General features: G+C 37.3%; 1 protein-coding gene across 1 annotated transcript in view; it reads left to right on the top strand.

The window, feature by feature from the left end:
- cdnf (cerebral dopamine neurotrophic factor) overlaps positions 1 to 14,082 on the top strand; it is a 37,433-nt gene that overhangs the window by 12,698 nt on the left and 10,653 nt on the right. The window contains exons 2-3 of the mRNA XM_028794937.2: positions 10,517 to 10,644; positions 12,303 to 12,444. Coding sequence (XP_028650770.2) covers positions 10,517 to 10,644; positions 12,303 to 12,444 — 270 coding nt within the window. The remainder of the gene's footprint in view (positions 1 to 10,516; positions 10,645 to 12,302; positions 12,445 to 14,082) is intronic.

A 14,082-nucleotide genomic window follows, 5' to 3' on the forward strand; every position in this document is an offset into this window, starting at 1 on the left:
TTTTCAGCATTTGCTAAAATAGCAGTTTTTTAAACAATATAATTTAGCAAATATAAACTTCTTCTTTCCTGCCAAACCTTACAAAGAGGTACGGTTTTTCTTATAAAATTAAAGTCTTTTTAGCTCAACTACTGCTAATTTTTGGCTATGCTTCATATTTTTGGATACTGCCATCCTTTAAATGTAAATGGCATACTTTCTGTATTTAGTCTTTTTTTTAGGACATTTTGTTGGCTTGGCACATTTCCATGAGATGAACTGAAAGTTTAAATTCTACATACTATAAATAATTTCAACTGTGGAGAACTTAACTGTGAATAAATAGCCTCTGGAAATCCTTTAAAATTGCCAAAATACACTTCTTTAACAGAATCAATAACAACATTCTAAAATTTCTGATGCTATTGCAAAGCATGCATATATTGCTTTTCTTCTTCTAGTGTGACTGCTGGTTGAGTATTGCAACAGCAACATTTATTTATATTGCACATTTTCACAAAATAAGTGTACTTCAAAGTGCTTTACAAGAAATAGGAGAGTTCAAATTATAAAGAAAAAAAGATAAATAAAAACAGACAACTGCCTAACAGAGTAAAGTATAACTTAAAGTACTATTACCAATGCACAATTTTTATTTTTCTACTAGTTGTAATGGTAAAAGACGGAGTCTGATGGCAGGTGACCAGGGAGGCGAGGCAAACAAAACTCCAGCTAGGGGGTGCTGGTAAAAATAAACCTCTAGAGACTCCAGTGTGAAAAGTCTGACCAGCCACATCTAGTCATTCTACAGTACTTAAATGTGACAAAGTTTATCATTATTATTAGTAGTATTATTATAATTATTGTCATATTGCACTGCCATAGTAGATGTTATGCAGTAGATCTTATCAGTAGATGGAGGATTCGCATCCTCCCTAAAATCACAAGTGGCTGCAGAGTATTTTGATCAGCTGGCGGAGATGCAAGACACCAGTAATAAAATGGCTAGGTTCAGCACTATAGGAATGAGAATAAGAAATAGAAAATAATAACTATATGACCAGGGAAGGCTTGTGGCAACTGCCAAGAGTAAAATGAGAAAGGATGAAAAGCATGAAAGGTGAGGCATCAAAACAGACAATCTCATTTAACTCGACTGATAGCCTACCTCACTAATCTTCCCCTAGTTCATCCTTGTTGTACCACATACTGTATGTGCCTCTACTTACTCAATTATTGTACTCACATGCCCAGAGAACCTTTTTTTTTTGTCTGAAATATTTTTGGTTGAAATTAGTGTAGCACTCCTGGGTAACTATGATGGGACCATAAGATAAACTAGGACTGGCCAAGTTTCTGTCATCAAATATTTTTTGGAAAGTAAATACCAGAAGTTTGGATTGCGCCTTGTACTTTTGTATTTTCAAAATTCAAATCATTTTATTATCCCATGTAATTCTTCCTGGTAGACAGGTTAAGACATTCTGAAGGTCATCTGTTTTCTCTAATGAAACATTTCTTTAATAGTCTAGTTCTTGTCACGATACTGCTAATGTTTTACACTCTGGTAAAACCACCTTCAGCTGGACAACTCAACTACAATGAAACAATCTAATGAAAAGCAGTGTTTTACTTGTTGCTTAATGCCTACATTGAAATTCTTTGTTGGTACATGTGCTCTGAGCATATCCCTTATGAGGAACAATACTTCAAGTCCTGGTTGCATAGATGCTAAATAAGGAATGGTAATATGAACTGAAATTTGGAAGAATAGGGAAAATGTTTGTTGCAGTATGTTGTACTGTTTAACCTTCATCCATTTTCCGAACCTGCTTTTTCAAATTCTGCAACATCAGTTAGACAAATTCTTTTTTCATGCAAGAAGTCTGTTGGGGAAATATGAATATTTCAACACAGGAAATACTATTGAAAAAAGCCCTGGAATTGGTAAGAAGGTAATAGTCCTAAAATATGTGCAGAAAATCCAGAGATAGGAAAGAATCTAAATTTGCTAAATGGATTAGGTGTTGGGGGGTGACATAACATTGAAACTATTGTGTTGGAAGTAATCTGAGGAGTTTGTGATGAAGTATCATCTGTTGGCTTGTGATATGTTTCCAAGCTGTATTCCTTAAGGCATTGTAATTCTGTGTGGTAAGTTGTTTTTTCCCCTAATGTACTAAGGAGAAGATGATATAAGTACAGAACCCAAGAACACACTAATAAAAGCCAGACGTTTTTATGAAATGAAGAGAACCAAACTTGATGCAAAGCATGAGGTATTACATTATTGTTCCAAGGGGGATTCATATGACTAGAGAGAGAGAGGGAAGAGGCACCAGAAACCCTGAAATAAAGGGATTGAATAGCTAATCACATAAAGCACAATTGCTTCTTGCAGGATCTTTAGCTCAACTTAAGAAGCTTAATGGCTTCGCCATGAACTGTGATGCCTGCTAACCTAACCCACTATCCACTAGCTAAGGCTCTGAGTAATACCTGATGAACCTTGATCCTTGCATCTTAGTGGCAGCCAAAACTTAATTCTGTGATCTTCAAAATGTTAACCAAGTGTAGCCCTGTTCTTTACCAGAGAGGCAGAAAGTCTGCTGTGCTTTCTTTTGTTACATTGCAGTTAAAGTATCATTTTTTTTATCATTACACAAAGTCTTAGCTTATTACATGAAATTCAAAATGCTGCTGTCAGGTTCTAGACTCGTACAAAACACAGTGACTGCATACTAACTTACCTTGATTTGACTGCATTGTCATCTTGCCCAATACTACATCACTATCAAAATTCTCACCCCGACCTGCACTTCTGTAAAATGGGACAGAGCACAATTGGTGTCATCATTGCTTGCCACTTTGCATTCATATGTACAGTACATTTAAGTAATTGCCTTACATTTTGACTTAATACCAGGAAATGTCTAGGCTTTAGTTTTTAGAAATTTGTGGGAGAAAAATCACCAATTTAATAGGATTCTTACTTTATACAAAGATGTGCTGGAAATGACAATTTGCTTGAATCATTTTAGTTTCTATCAAATTTATCCAGGCAGATAATATTAAGGTGTCTTCATATTTATGTAAGTAAATAGCATGACAATTATAAACAATAAAATGAAATAAAACACATAGACACCATTAAAAAAGCAAATTACTCCTCACTTACTGTTCATAAAAAATAATAAAATTGCATCAGTTGTTAAGCTCCTTTACATCAAGATTTTGTAATTCTAAAGAAACATAAAGAAGAGTTGCTGACGTGACTCAGTCTGCATAAAAAAATGAAAATATAAGAATGCAAGACACATTGTTCTAATGGAAAGTGGCATCAAACAAATTAATATAATATAATAATATAATATAATTTATAAAACCAGGCAAAACAAAAAATGCCCAAATACTTTGAGCAAAAGCTGAAAAAAACATGCAGACAGAAGCAAACAAAAAAGAAGCATAAAAATGACAGAGTGAGACGTTGCTAAAGAATTGGAAAAGGGGATGAATTTGCCATTCTTCCATGTTTCCATTTATAGGGAAAAAATGGCTGATATTACATCTTAGCTATTGAGGATAAAGGATGATTGCTAACCAACCAAAAATATAACTGTCAGGCTCACATTAACGACTTGTTATTCATACTTGTTTAGTGTCAGATCATATTTTCTTTCCTTGTTCTTCATTTATAGTTGTTCTTTATTTTGGTAATTTTTCATTATTTTGTGTACATATGTTTCACAGTCAACACCATTTTGTGTGTCTTATGGTAACCGTGTTTGACTTTGCTCATTCCTTAACTGCAAGCTTAGTGTAGCTCCCTGTGGGTTTTGACACATAATATTTATATTTGTCTACCAATCTTTGAAATGACCTGACAACTCTTCTGTTCGCTGCCACTCTTCTTTTAAAACTTTTATAAAGAACTTGCATCGGGAAATTTGGATTTTTCCAAAAGTTCATTATAGATAGATAGATAGATAGATAGATAGATAGATAGATAGATAGATAGATAGATAGATAGATAGATAGATAGATAGATAGATAGATAGATAGATAGATAGATAGATAGATAGATAGATAGATAGATAGATAGACAGACAGACTATGGTCTGAACACACAGCAGAATGACTATAAAGCAAGAAAATTCAAAAGAAAGGCTGTCACAATCACAGTGAGGCATTACGCAGACGTATTGCTGTTGGTATAAAGGAGCCCCAGTAGTGTTTCTTGACACACCTGCTGAATAATTTGTTGGCTGAAAGTCTTCAGTGTTAGGGTGTCAGAAAGAAGATGTGCAGCATTGTTCATAACGGCACTCAGTTTTGTTTTTATTCTTTATTTTGCTACAGCCTCAAGGGCCTCCCTAACTTCCCATAACTAAGCCGACCTCTAAGGATAAGGATATTATAAAATTCATCAATTGTAAAAATCATAATAATAGGGTAGTATCACAGAATTATACAGTACATAGGCAAACCAAGCAAGGATATCAGAAACACAAAAGCAAAATTCTGTTATTAAGTGGGGTTGTTTAGAATAGTTTTTTAACCTTTTTTTGAGATTTATACCTGCAATTATAAGTTTTTGAAGTTAGTGAATCAATTTATTTTTAGTTTTGAAAATAGTTTGTCATTTTCTGATGCCATTTTGTTTTTCCATGAGCACTGCCATTTTGAGATACTTTTGCAATATTGTGGCAATGAGGAAATGACCAGAAGTGTGTAGCATATGACATTTCTGTTATAACGGTATAAAGTACAGAGTCATGCACTTCCTACATGATGTGTTTGCATGTGATGACTTTGCATGTGTGTTTCATTGTATTAACTTCTCTGATATATTTTCTTGTGCTCTGTTCTTGCAACTAGAATTCTGGTGTAGTCTTTTGACTTTGTAATTTGCGTTACTTATGGGTTTTTGATCTCAGGCCAGTTATTTTGACTAAGTATCATCTTCTGAACCCAAAACTTTTCCAAACTGCCTTCTAGTTATGATAAGCAGTAGAAGTCAAAGTCAGAATAACAAAACAAAAGTCCTCACGCCACTTTGTTTTAGTTTTCACTTAGTACTTTGCACATTCATATGTAGGAGGTGTGGACAAATTATGTCCCTTGACCTCAATTCATGTAATTGGAAATGGGCATAATTACCATAAAAAATATGGCCAGTAGTTTGAAAATACATATATATATCAGTGGGGGGGGGGGGGGGGGTGGGGGGGGGGGGGGGGCGGGGGGGGTATGGGGACACACTCAAAACATAAAATGGCATCACCAGAAATAGGACAAAAAAAAAAAACCGACAAAAATACAAAATTAAAACAAGCAGCATCCCAGGACACCAAAACCCCTATTACTAAAGATACACATCTCTTTAAGTTGATGAATCACGTCACACACGGATGAATACACACTCTGCAAACAAAAGCCACATCACCTTGTACTTATAACCTGCACATAGGGTGGAGGAGCCGCTTCTTTAAAATTTCACTCATAGATGCCATGTGTAAAAGACTGCTTCAGCTCTCCTCTGAACCTTTCCTCCTGCTGAATCACCAACTCTCTTTAAACTGTGTGCCAGTCAAGGCCACCTGCCATCAACCCCTTCAAACATTTGCTGATTGCTCTGAATTGAAGTCTTGTCCATAGCCCTGCCCCAGATTTATCACAATAACAGACTTGTCCTAATATACATAGAATGTCCTTATGTAAGTTTGTTAGCCACCCATGCTGCTTTATAAGAATATCAGGTTTATCTGATCCCAACTACTTAAAGTTCAACTTTTAGTCAAATATCATCTTTTCAAAATGGTTTTTGAGATTTTATGTTTTGCAGCCATTTTGTATAGCTGCCCCCGCTCAATTGGACATAAGTGTTATCTTCCCCACCCTAACTAAATATTTTTCTGTGCTGCTAAGTGGCTAATGAAAAGTGCATTAAGTTGAATCAGGATATGTGGAAACTGTCCATACAGGGTTCTGTGACTATACAACCAGCAGCATATACAGATGACCTCCAGTAATCCTTTCAGTCATTTAATGTAGTGTTTCCAAGACTGTGTGATGAGGATGGAAAATTGAAGGTAGTGTTTCCAGTATGTTTCCTGAAGTTAAAAAAGTATACTATTTTCCTGTGGACTGCCCATTTGAATGTGGAGGAATGTACTATGGCACTGGCACATTGCTAATATCAGTGAGTTGCTGTTAATGAGCAATTTAGATGCTAAGCTGCCTGCGCAGATGATAATTACCAAACAGCAAGAGGACTACAGTAGCTGTAGATTTGTTAAGCTTAGTTCTGACCTCCTTCTGTTCTTCACTGCAACAATACTTATACTTGAGGATCATCCCACACTAGTAATTCCGAAATCTTGAAAACGTTTGAAGTTTGGTGAACTGCATTAAAGTCAATGGGGAAGGACTAACTGAACTAGATGTGACTATATTATAATGGTGCAGTCATTTTTAAAGTGTTCCTGAGGGCTAGGAAAATGTCTGCCGACTATAGTATTGTGGCGAAAATGCGACCTGGGCTTTTCGGCAGCAATGCCAACCATTGCACCACCATGCCTCTGTGAGATCAAAGAAAGAATACAGTCAGGGATGCACAATCATATATTTCATCAAAACAAAGCATAAATGTCGAAATTGTAGTCAAAAGTCAGAAAAAATATATAGGTATTTTAAAGGCAGAAAATTCAAAGTAGCTTGTCATGATTGAAGTCATGCTGAAGGCTCTCCAAACTGTCTGTGCTGATGCTTTGCACTTTTTCTTTTATCAGAAAGATAGAAATATTATAAATAGTAATAAACCTTTCATTATTATTATTATTTCATAGAGTCTCTTGTGTTGGGGGGGGGGGGTGTCAGGCCCCTTCAAAGTTTGTTTTTATTTGCACGTGGGTAATTGTTATGCATGCATAGGGCACGCGCCTCCTTCTCTTATACCGACGTGGCACTGGAAAATCGACTTGCAGATTGGTGAAAAACCATGAACAAACTTTCTGGTTAATGACTCATAGCATTCCATTTATCAACTTGAGTTATGGTTTTAGCATCTTGGTTCTGTTAAAAACTTGTATTTGCTTTATTCTATCAAAAACAGTAATACATCTTTCATTATTATTATTAGTTCATAGAATCTCCTCTGTTTGTCTGGGGCGACAGGCTCCTTCAAGGTTTGTTTTCACTCTTGCCCCATCACGTGTCTAAATATTATGCATGCATAGGGCAAGAGCCTCCTTCTCTTATATTGATGTGGAACTCGAAGATCAGTCCGTACATTTGGCTACAAGCACAGATAACTTGTCCCAAAGAGTCTGTAATGCAAATGATCAGCTTTACATACCTGGGGGCAGTTCTGGCCTGATGTTAGCTAAGGAAGGTTTCTGTTAACCCTGGTTGTGAATCAGTTGTCTAAAGGCTCCAAAGATAAGGGGCGAATTAGGACAAAGGCTCAGTGGTGGAAGATGTCATGTTCTCACTAGGGCTCCGCTTCTGGCTCTATGTTTTAAGCCATCTTCAACAATTGTCTCCCTTAGTTCTTTTCTGAATCTCTAAAAAAGAGCATCATCTATCTTTCTTTGTGACAATTTCCCTGTTAAGAAAGGATTTATTGTTTTTCAGTTTTATGCATTTATCAATAGCAATACCATATTTTCGGCAACCTTCTTTGGTGTTTTCGATGTACTGAATTAACTTTTGGATGTTGAATTGTGGTTAGGATTTAGAATTGTCAGTCATTATCCAACCCGCTATATCCTGAAGCCAATCCCAGTCAGCATAGGGCACAAGGCAGGAACAAATCCCAGGCAGGGCACCAGCCCACCCACACACTAGGGACAATTTAGGATCGCCAATGCACCTAAACTGCATGTCTTTGGACTGTGGGAGGAAACTGGAGCACCCGGAGGAAACCCATGAAGATACAGGAAGAATATGCAAACTCCGTGCAGGGAGGACCTGGGAAGCGATCCCGCGTCTCCTAACTGCGAGGCAGCAACACTACCACTGCGCCACCATGCCGATTTAGAATTGTGATTGTTTCAATTAATGTACAGTACTGTGCAAAAGTTTTAGGCAGGTGTGAAAAAATGCTGTAAACAAAGAATGCTTTCAGAAATATAAATAATGATTGTTTATTGTCATCAATTTACAAAATGCAAAGTGAGTGAACAAAAGAAAAATCTAAATCAAATCAATATTTGGCGTTACTACCTTTTGCCTTCAAACCAGCATCAATTCTTATAGGTGCACTTGCACAAAGTCAGGGATTTTGTAGGATTATAGTCAGGTGTATGATCAACCAATTATACCAAACAGGTGCTAATGATCATCAATGTCACACGTAAGTTGAAACACAGTCATTAACTGAAACAGAAACAGCTGTGTAGGAGGCTTAAAACTGGGTGAGGAACAGCCAAACTCTGCTACCAAGGTGAAGTTGTGGAAGACAGTTTCATGTCATGGCAAGATTGAGCACAGCAACAAGACACAAGGTAGTTATACTGCATCAGCAAGGTCTCTCCCAGACAAAGATTTCAAAGCAGACTGGGGTTTCAAGATGTGCTGTTCAAGCTCTTTTGAAGAAGCACAAAGAAACGGGCAACGCTGAGGATCGTAGAGGCAGTGGTCGGCCAAGGAAACTTAGTGCAGCAGATGAAAGACACATCAAGCTCAAGCTTATTACCCTTCAAAATCGGAAGATGTCCAGCAGTGCCGTAAGCTCAGAACTGGCAGAAACCAGTGGGACCCAGGTACACCCATCTACTGTCCGGAGAAGTCTGGCCAGAAGTGGTCTTCATGGAAGAGTTGCAGCCAAAAAGCCATACCTCCGACATGGAAACAAGGCCAAGTGACTCAAGCATGCACGAAAACATAGGAACTGGGGTGCAGAAAAATGGCAGCAGGTGCTCTGGACTGATGAGTCAAAATTTAAAATATTTGGCTGTAGCAGAAGGCAGTTTGTTCATCGAAGGGCTGGAGAGCGGTACAATAATGAGTGTCTGCAGGCAACAGTGAAGCATGGTGGAGGTTCCTTGAACGTTTGGGGCTGCATTTCTGCAAATGGAGTTGGAGATTTGGTCAGGATTAATGGTGTTCTCAATGCTGAGAAATACAGGCAGATACTTATCCATCATGCAATACCGTCAGGGAGGCGTATGATTGGCCCCAAATTTATTCTGCAGCAGGACAACGACCCCAAACATACAGCCAAAGTCATTAAGAGCTATCTTCAGTGTAAAGAAGAACAAGAAGTCCTAGAAGTGATGGTATGGCCTCTACAGAGCCCTGATCTCAACATCATCGAGTGTGTCTGGGATTACATGAAGAGACAGAAGGATGTGAGGAAGCCTACATCCACAGAAGATCTTTGGATCTTTAGAAACATCTTTAGATGTTTGGAACAACCTACCAGCTGAGTTCCTTCAAAAACTGTGTGCAAGTGTACCTAGAAGAATTGATGCTGTTTTGAAGGCAAAGGGTGGTCACACCAAATATTGATTTGATTTAGATTTCTCTTTTGTTCATTCACTGCATTTTGTTGATTGATGAAAATAAATGATTAACACTTCCATTTTTGAAAGCATTCTTTGTTTACAGCATTTTTTCACACCTGTCTAAAACTTTTGCACAGTACTGTATATATTCCTATTAATTACTTCATTTAAAGCTTTGTTTTTTCTTTCTTTTATTCAGTAATTTTTAATTCAACTATGTTTTTAGTTTAGTGTTTCCAGCAGTGATATTTGGTATTATATATTCCCATTAATTAGTTTTTTTTGTTTCTTTTATTTAGTACTTTTTACATTATTTCTTTATTACTTCTTTTCTTTTGTTATATTATATTCCTCTCATTTTTATTTGAAAATCCTAATTAGATTCAAATATTTCTTAATTGAAATGTCACTTCAAGAAAAGTATTTTGAAAATTTATTGTTACTTGTTACTTATTTGGATTGAGGTGGTCTTTGTGGCTTTCAGTTTTGCTTTAATTTTTGGAGTGAGATTGTAAAGAAGCAACCATAAAAGGATAGAAAAGGTCAGGAGCAAGTTAGAGAAGGAATGTGGTCTGGTGCAGTTTTCGAGAAGTGGTCAAGTGGGCAAGTCACCCTACCTGGTCGTTCTGGGAAACAATGGAAAGGTGATGCTTAAAGTGAAAAAATGATTGGAAGAATAGATGTACTCAATAAATGGGCCAAACGTTTATACTGGGAGATCAAATAATGCCAAATGTCAGAGTCAGAAACACTAAACTAAAAACATATTTGAATTCTAAAAGCACAAGATCAATCCAAGAATGCTAAATAACAAAATACCACACAGTATTTTAGTTGAATCCTTATGGAAGCATGGTAACAACTGTAAACCAAACTGTTCCTAAAATGGCAGTGCCTATAGAAAACAAATCATCACTGTAACATGTGAAAAATTTCAAAACATAGGAAAACAAAATCAAAAGTAAATTTAAGTGAAAGAACTTAATTTGTTGCCCTCCAATACAGATTTTTCATATTTTCTATTTTAGTGTGCAATGGATTCTTAGAAAAACTTTACCAGACATTGAAAACAAAATATAAAGATTTTACTCCTGCAACTGTTGAAAATGAGCTGAATATTGCCTGCAGAGTTGCCAGAGGAAAAGAAAGCAGACTGGTAGGTGCAAATTTCAAACTACAATATTGATTAGTTTATTCTTACAGGAAAACTTTGTTATTTGAAAAAGTATAGCCTCAACACTGATTTTTCAAAAGGCACCACTTTGTATTTTTCTGACCTCAACTGTCTGTGATTATGTTAGTTGGACACACTTAGCACATAATTGTGGTAATGCCTTCACAATCCATGCCCTATGTTGAGAGCATGCACTGATAGCACATTGTTGCATGATTAAATGACCATTCCTTAGAAAGCTAAAATAGTCCCGGAATATTTCAATTAATCTGCGGTGGGCTGGTGCCCTGTCCAGGATTTGTTTCCTACCTTGCTCCCTATGTTGGCTGGAATTGGCTCCAGCAGACCCCCGTGACCCTTTAGTTATGATATAGGGGGTTGGATAATGGATGGATGAATGGATATTTCAATTAATAATCTTCTGTCTTCTTATATAATACGCTACCATGGTTGTCCATTTTCCAGGATTTTAAATAACCTGTAGCTCGCAAACCATTTGAACTATTGACCTGGAATTTGGTACACATATACTATGTGACGTCTACTATCCCCTTTCAGGGAGATGATTGACCTCACAGGTTATTCCTCTTTTTATTTTTACTTTATTTTATTGTAGAATCAACTGTCGGCAGTGGCCAATAGGGCGGCCGTGCAGCACATGTATATGGGCGCTGTTCTCATTCCCTACCACCTTCACATTCTTGAGGCAGATTGGAGACTTAAATGCCAGCTTAAGTGAAAAGTTAAAGAAAACATACTAAGTAATTGCAACACAAAAACCGACTTAATCAGTTTGAACATGAAAAAATGCTGACAAAAGAAGAGAAGAAGCGGGCCACTAGGGTGGAGAAAAGAAGAGCTGCTCAGGAAGCAGCAAGTGCATCAACCTCTGAGCAAATTAATGCTAAATGTACAGAGAAAGAGTATTAAAACTATAAGTCAAGTGTATTCGTTACTGGTAATTAACATAATAATTCATATGCCCATTTTATTAGCTCACATTTTCAACTATATAGTTGACAGCATTGAGTTCAAGGCAGAAACCATCCTGGAAACACATTCAGCCAGATTCACTCATAATTAACAAACTGACCTAAATCTGATATGTGATAGGACATTGGCGTCTTCAGAGAAGACCCATGCAAACACCAAGTGAATGTGCAGGCTCCACACAGACACAGCTTGATAAAATTTGTTCTTTTAGTCTCTCAGTAAATCTACCTCTTCTCCTATCGTGGGAGGTGTGGCTTTGTCCTAACCAATCACAGGTTGCTTGTGGTGGGTATGATTTTATTCTTTTCTATGCAACATTTTTGCTGAAGATGTTGTGTTGATTTGTAAATGCCCTGTGATGGACTGAGAAGCTTTCTAGGGTGGTTTCCTGCTTTGTGCTCAGTGCAGCCAATACATGCTACTGAATTTAGTTTGAGAATGGAAGAGTGGATGATTTCGTGTCTAGACTGGCTAGTGCACTTGATAAGGATATAGGGACATTTGATGAACAAGAGGAGACCATTTGTTCCATCAAGCTGTAGTCTGGTTTGTTGTTTCAGTTCCCAAAGCTATTTGATCAGCTTGAGTGTTAAGCAGTTAGTGATTGTTGATACTCTCTTAAAACATGTATTTTTTCTTTAAAATAGTGCTACTACCTTGGAGCCACAAGTGATGCAGCAACAAAGATAACCAGTGAGGTAACTCGGCCACTAAGCTATCATGTTCCAGTGCATAAAATCTGTGAAAAACTGCAAAAGAAGGACAGCCAGATATGTGAACTAAGATATGGTATGTTTTTTTATTGTTAATTTGGTAAGGCATTTTTTACTTTTTTTCCCCTTATCAGTTTACAATATGATAGCACTACATCCGTTATATCAGGAGTGTGGGTGTCAAGTGATGACCTCTGGTCTGATTTCATCATGGGCCAGCATTCCAGTAAGCCTGTCCTGTTGACATCCCAGCTGGTGGGCCTTCTGTAATAAGATGGAAAGTATTCCCCTAACCCACCAGGAAAGACGGTTTTAAGAGCCAGCCTGCTCCAGCACTTCCGGACTGACATATTAGTGTTGTTCATGCAGGAATGACTGACTAAGTCAGGCCATGGTTCAGCTGCCAAAAGATAAAATTTAAATTAATGGACAGATTGCAACATTTTGTTCACTTTTATGTTTCATTGCTGACTTTCTTAGTGAGAACATGATAGTGTTTTCAGTTTTCAGTTGTAGGCGGTGTGGCCTAGTGGTTAAAGTGCTACATCACAAAGCTATCATTTCAGTTCTCACCACTAACTTATTATTTAAACCTGAGTGACTTACTTACTCAAATGTTAAAACAAAAAAGTTAACAATTGTATGGGGGCTCTGTATTGTACACCTCCTTGGCATGGTGTGTTTACTAGAGCAAAAGGCACCAGATAAAATAAATGTTGCCTGATTGTGCTTTTCCTCAATTGGCACACTTGCTTCTATGAAAGCTCTATTATAAATGTGCCCAGTACGAGCACACTGGTGTGTGTTTGAGTGGGCCCTGTGAAGGCCTAGCATGTTGTCCAGAGTTGTTTCCTACCTTATACTTAGTGCTGCTGTTTAGACTCTGGACTCTGCGACCTTGAATTGGATTAGCGGACTTGAGAGTACATGTATGATGTTTGCATTATTGAATAACTTTTGAATTGCCTACAGCTGTGAAGGAAATCCTGATGGGTGTGTTTTATTCCAGTGTTTATATATAAATGCTGGCCTTTAAATGAACTCCACCGTTAAACAGTCTGAAGCGGCCAGATAGGTCTGCCTTTCTCTTTCCTGTGTATGAGATGTTATGTCATAAATAGTGAGGCAGACTTGTGGCTTATCTATATTTGGAATGGCCTCCCTTGAAAATGATGTTTTTAATGTTCAGGTGTTCAGATTTGGTTTTTGCCTTCTGCGAATGTAAGTCATGGTGGACAGTTCTTTTCATCTCTCCTCTATATTTCTGGCAGTTTTTCCAAATTTCTTTTTCACTTCTATGTAAATAGAAGTTTGGTGAAATAATCAAAAATTTGCTATCCAGTTAAGTTCAGATTCTGATTCTATGATCTTCAAAGCATCAAGAAAAGTTGACTTTAGCATGGTGTCTGCATGTGTGTCTGTGCGTCTGTGGTAACCTATGTGTTCTGCCTTACATGTTGTTAGCTGTTATTTGTTGACCTGTGCTCCTCCTTCATCTTGTCATTTATTAACACACCTGTCAGTCACGTCTCACACTCACAGTGGTGATATAAAAGTGTATGAAACTCACGTAAAGCATGTAGGTTGCCTAATAATCATTTGAATACAATACACCCCATGTGTCTCACATAGGCACCCCTTTATCTCTTGTTTCGGTCACGTCCGAAGCGTATCTTTTTGGGTATATAAACCCCTGGGTCTGGTTAGTTGTGGT

The sequence above is a fragment of the Erpetoichthys calabaricus genome, chromosome 1 (genome assembly GCF_900747795.2).
Source record: "Erpetoichthys calabaricus chromosome 1, fErpCal1.3, whole genome shotgun sequence".
In the NCBI taxonomy this organism is placed as follows: domain Eukaryota; kingdom Metazoa; phylum Chordata; class Cladistia; order Polypteriformes; family Polypteridae; genus Erpetoichthys; species Erpetoichthys calabaricus.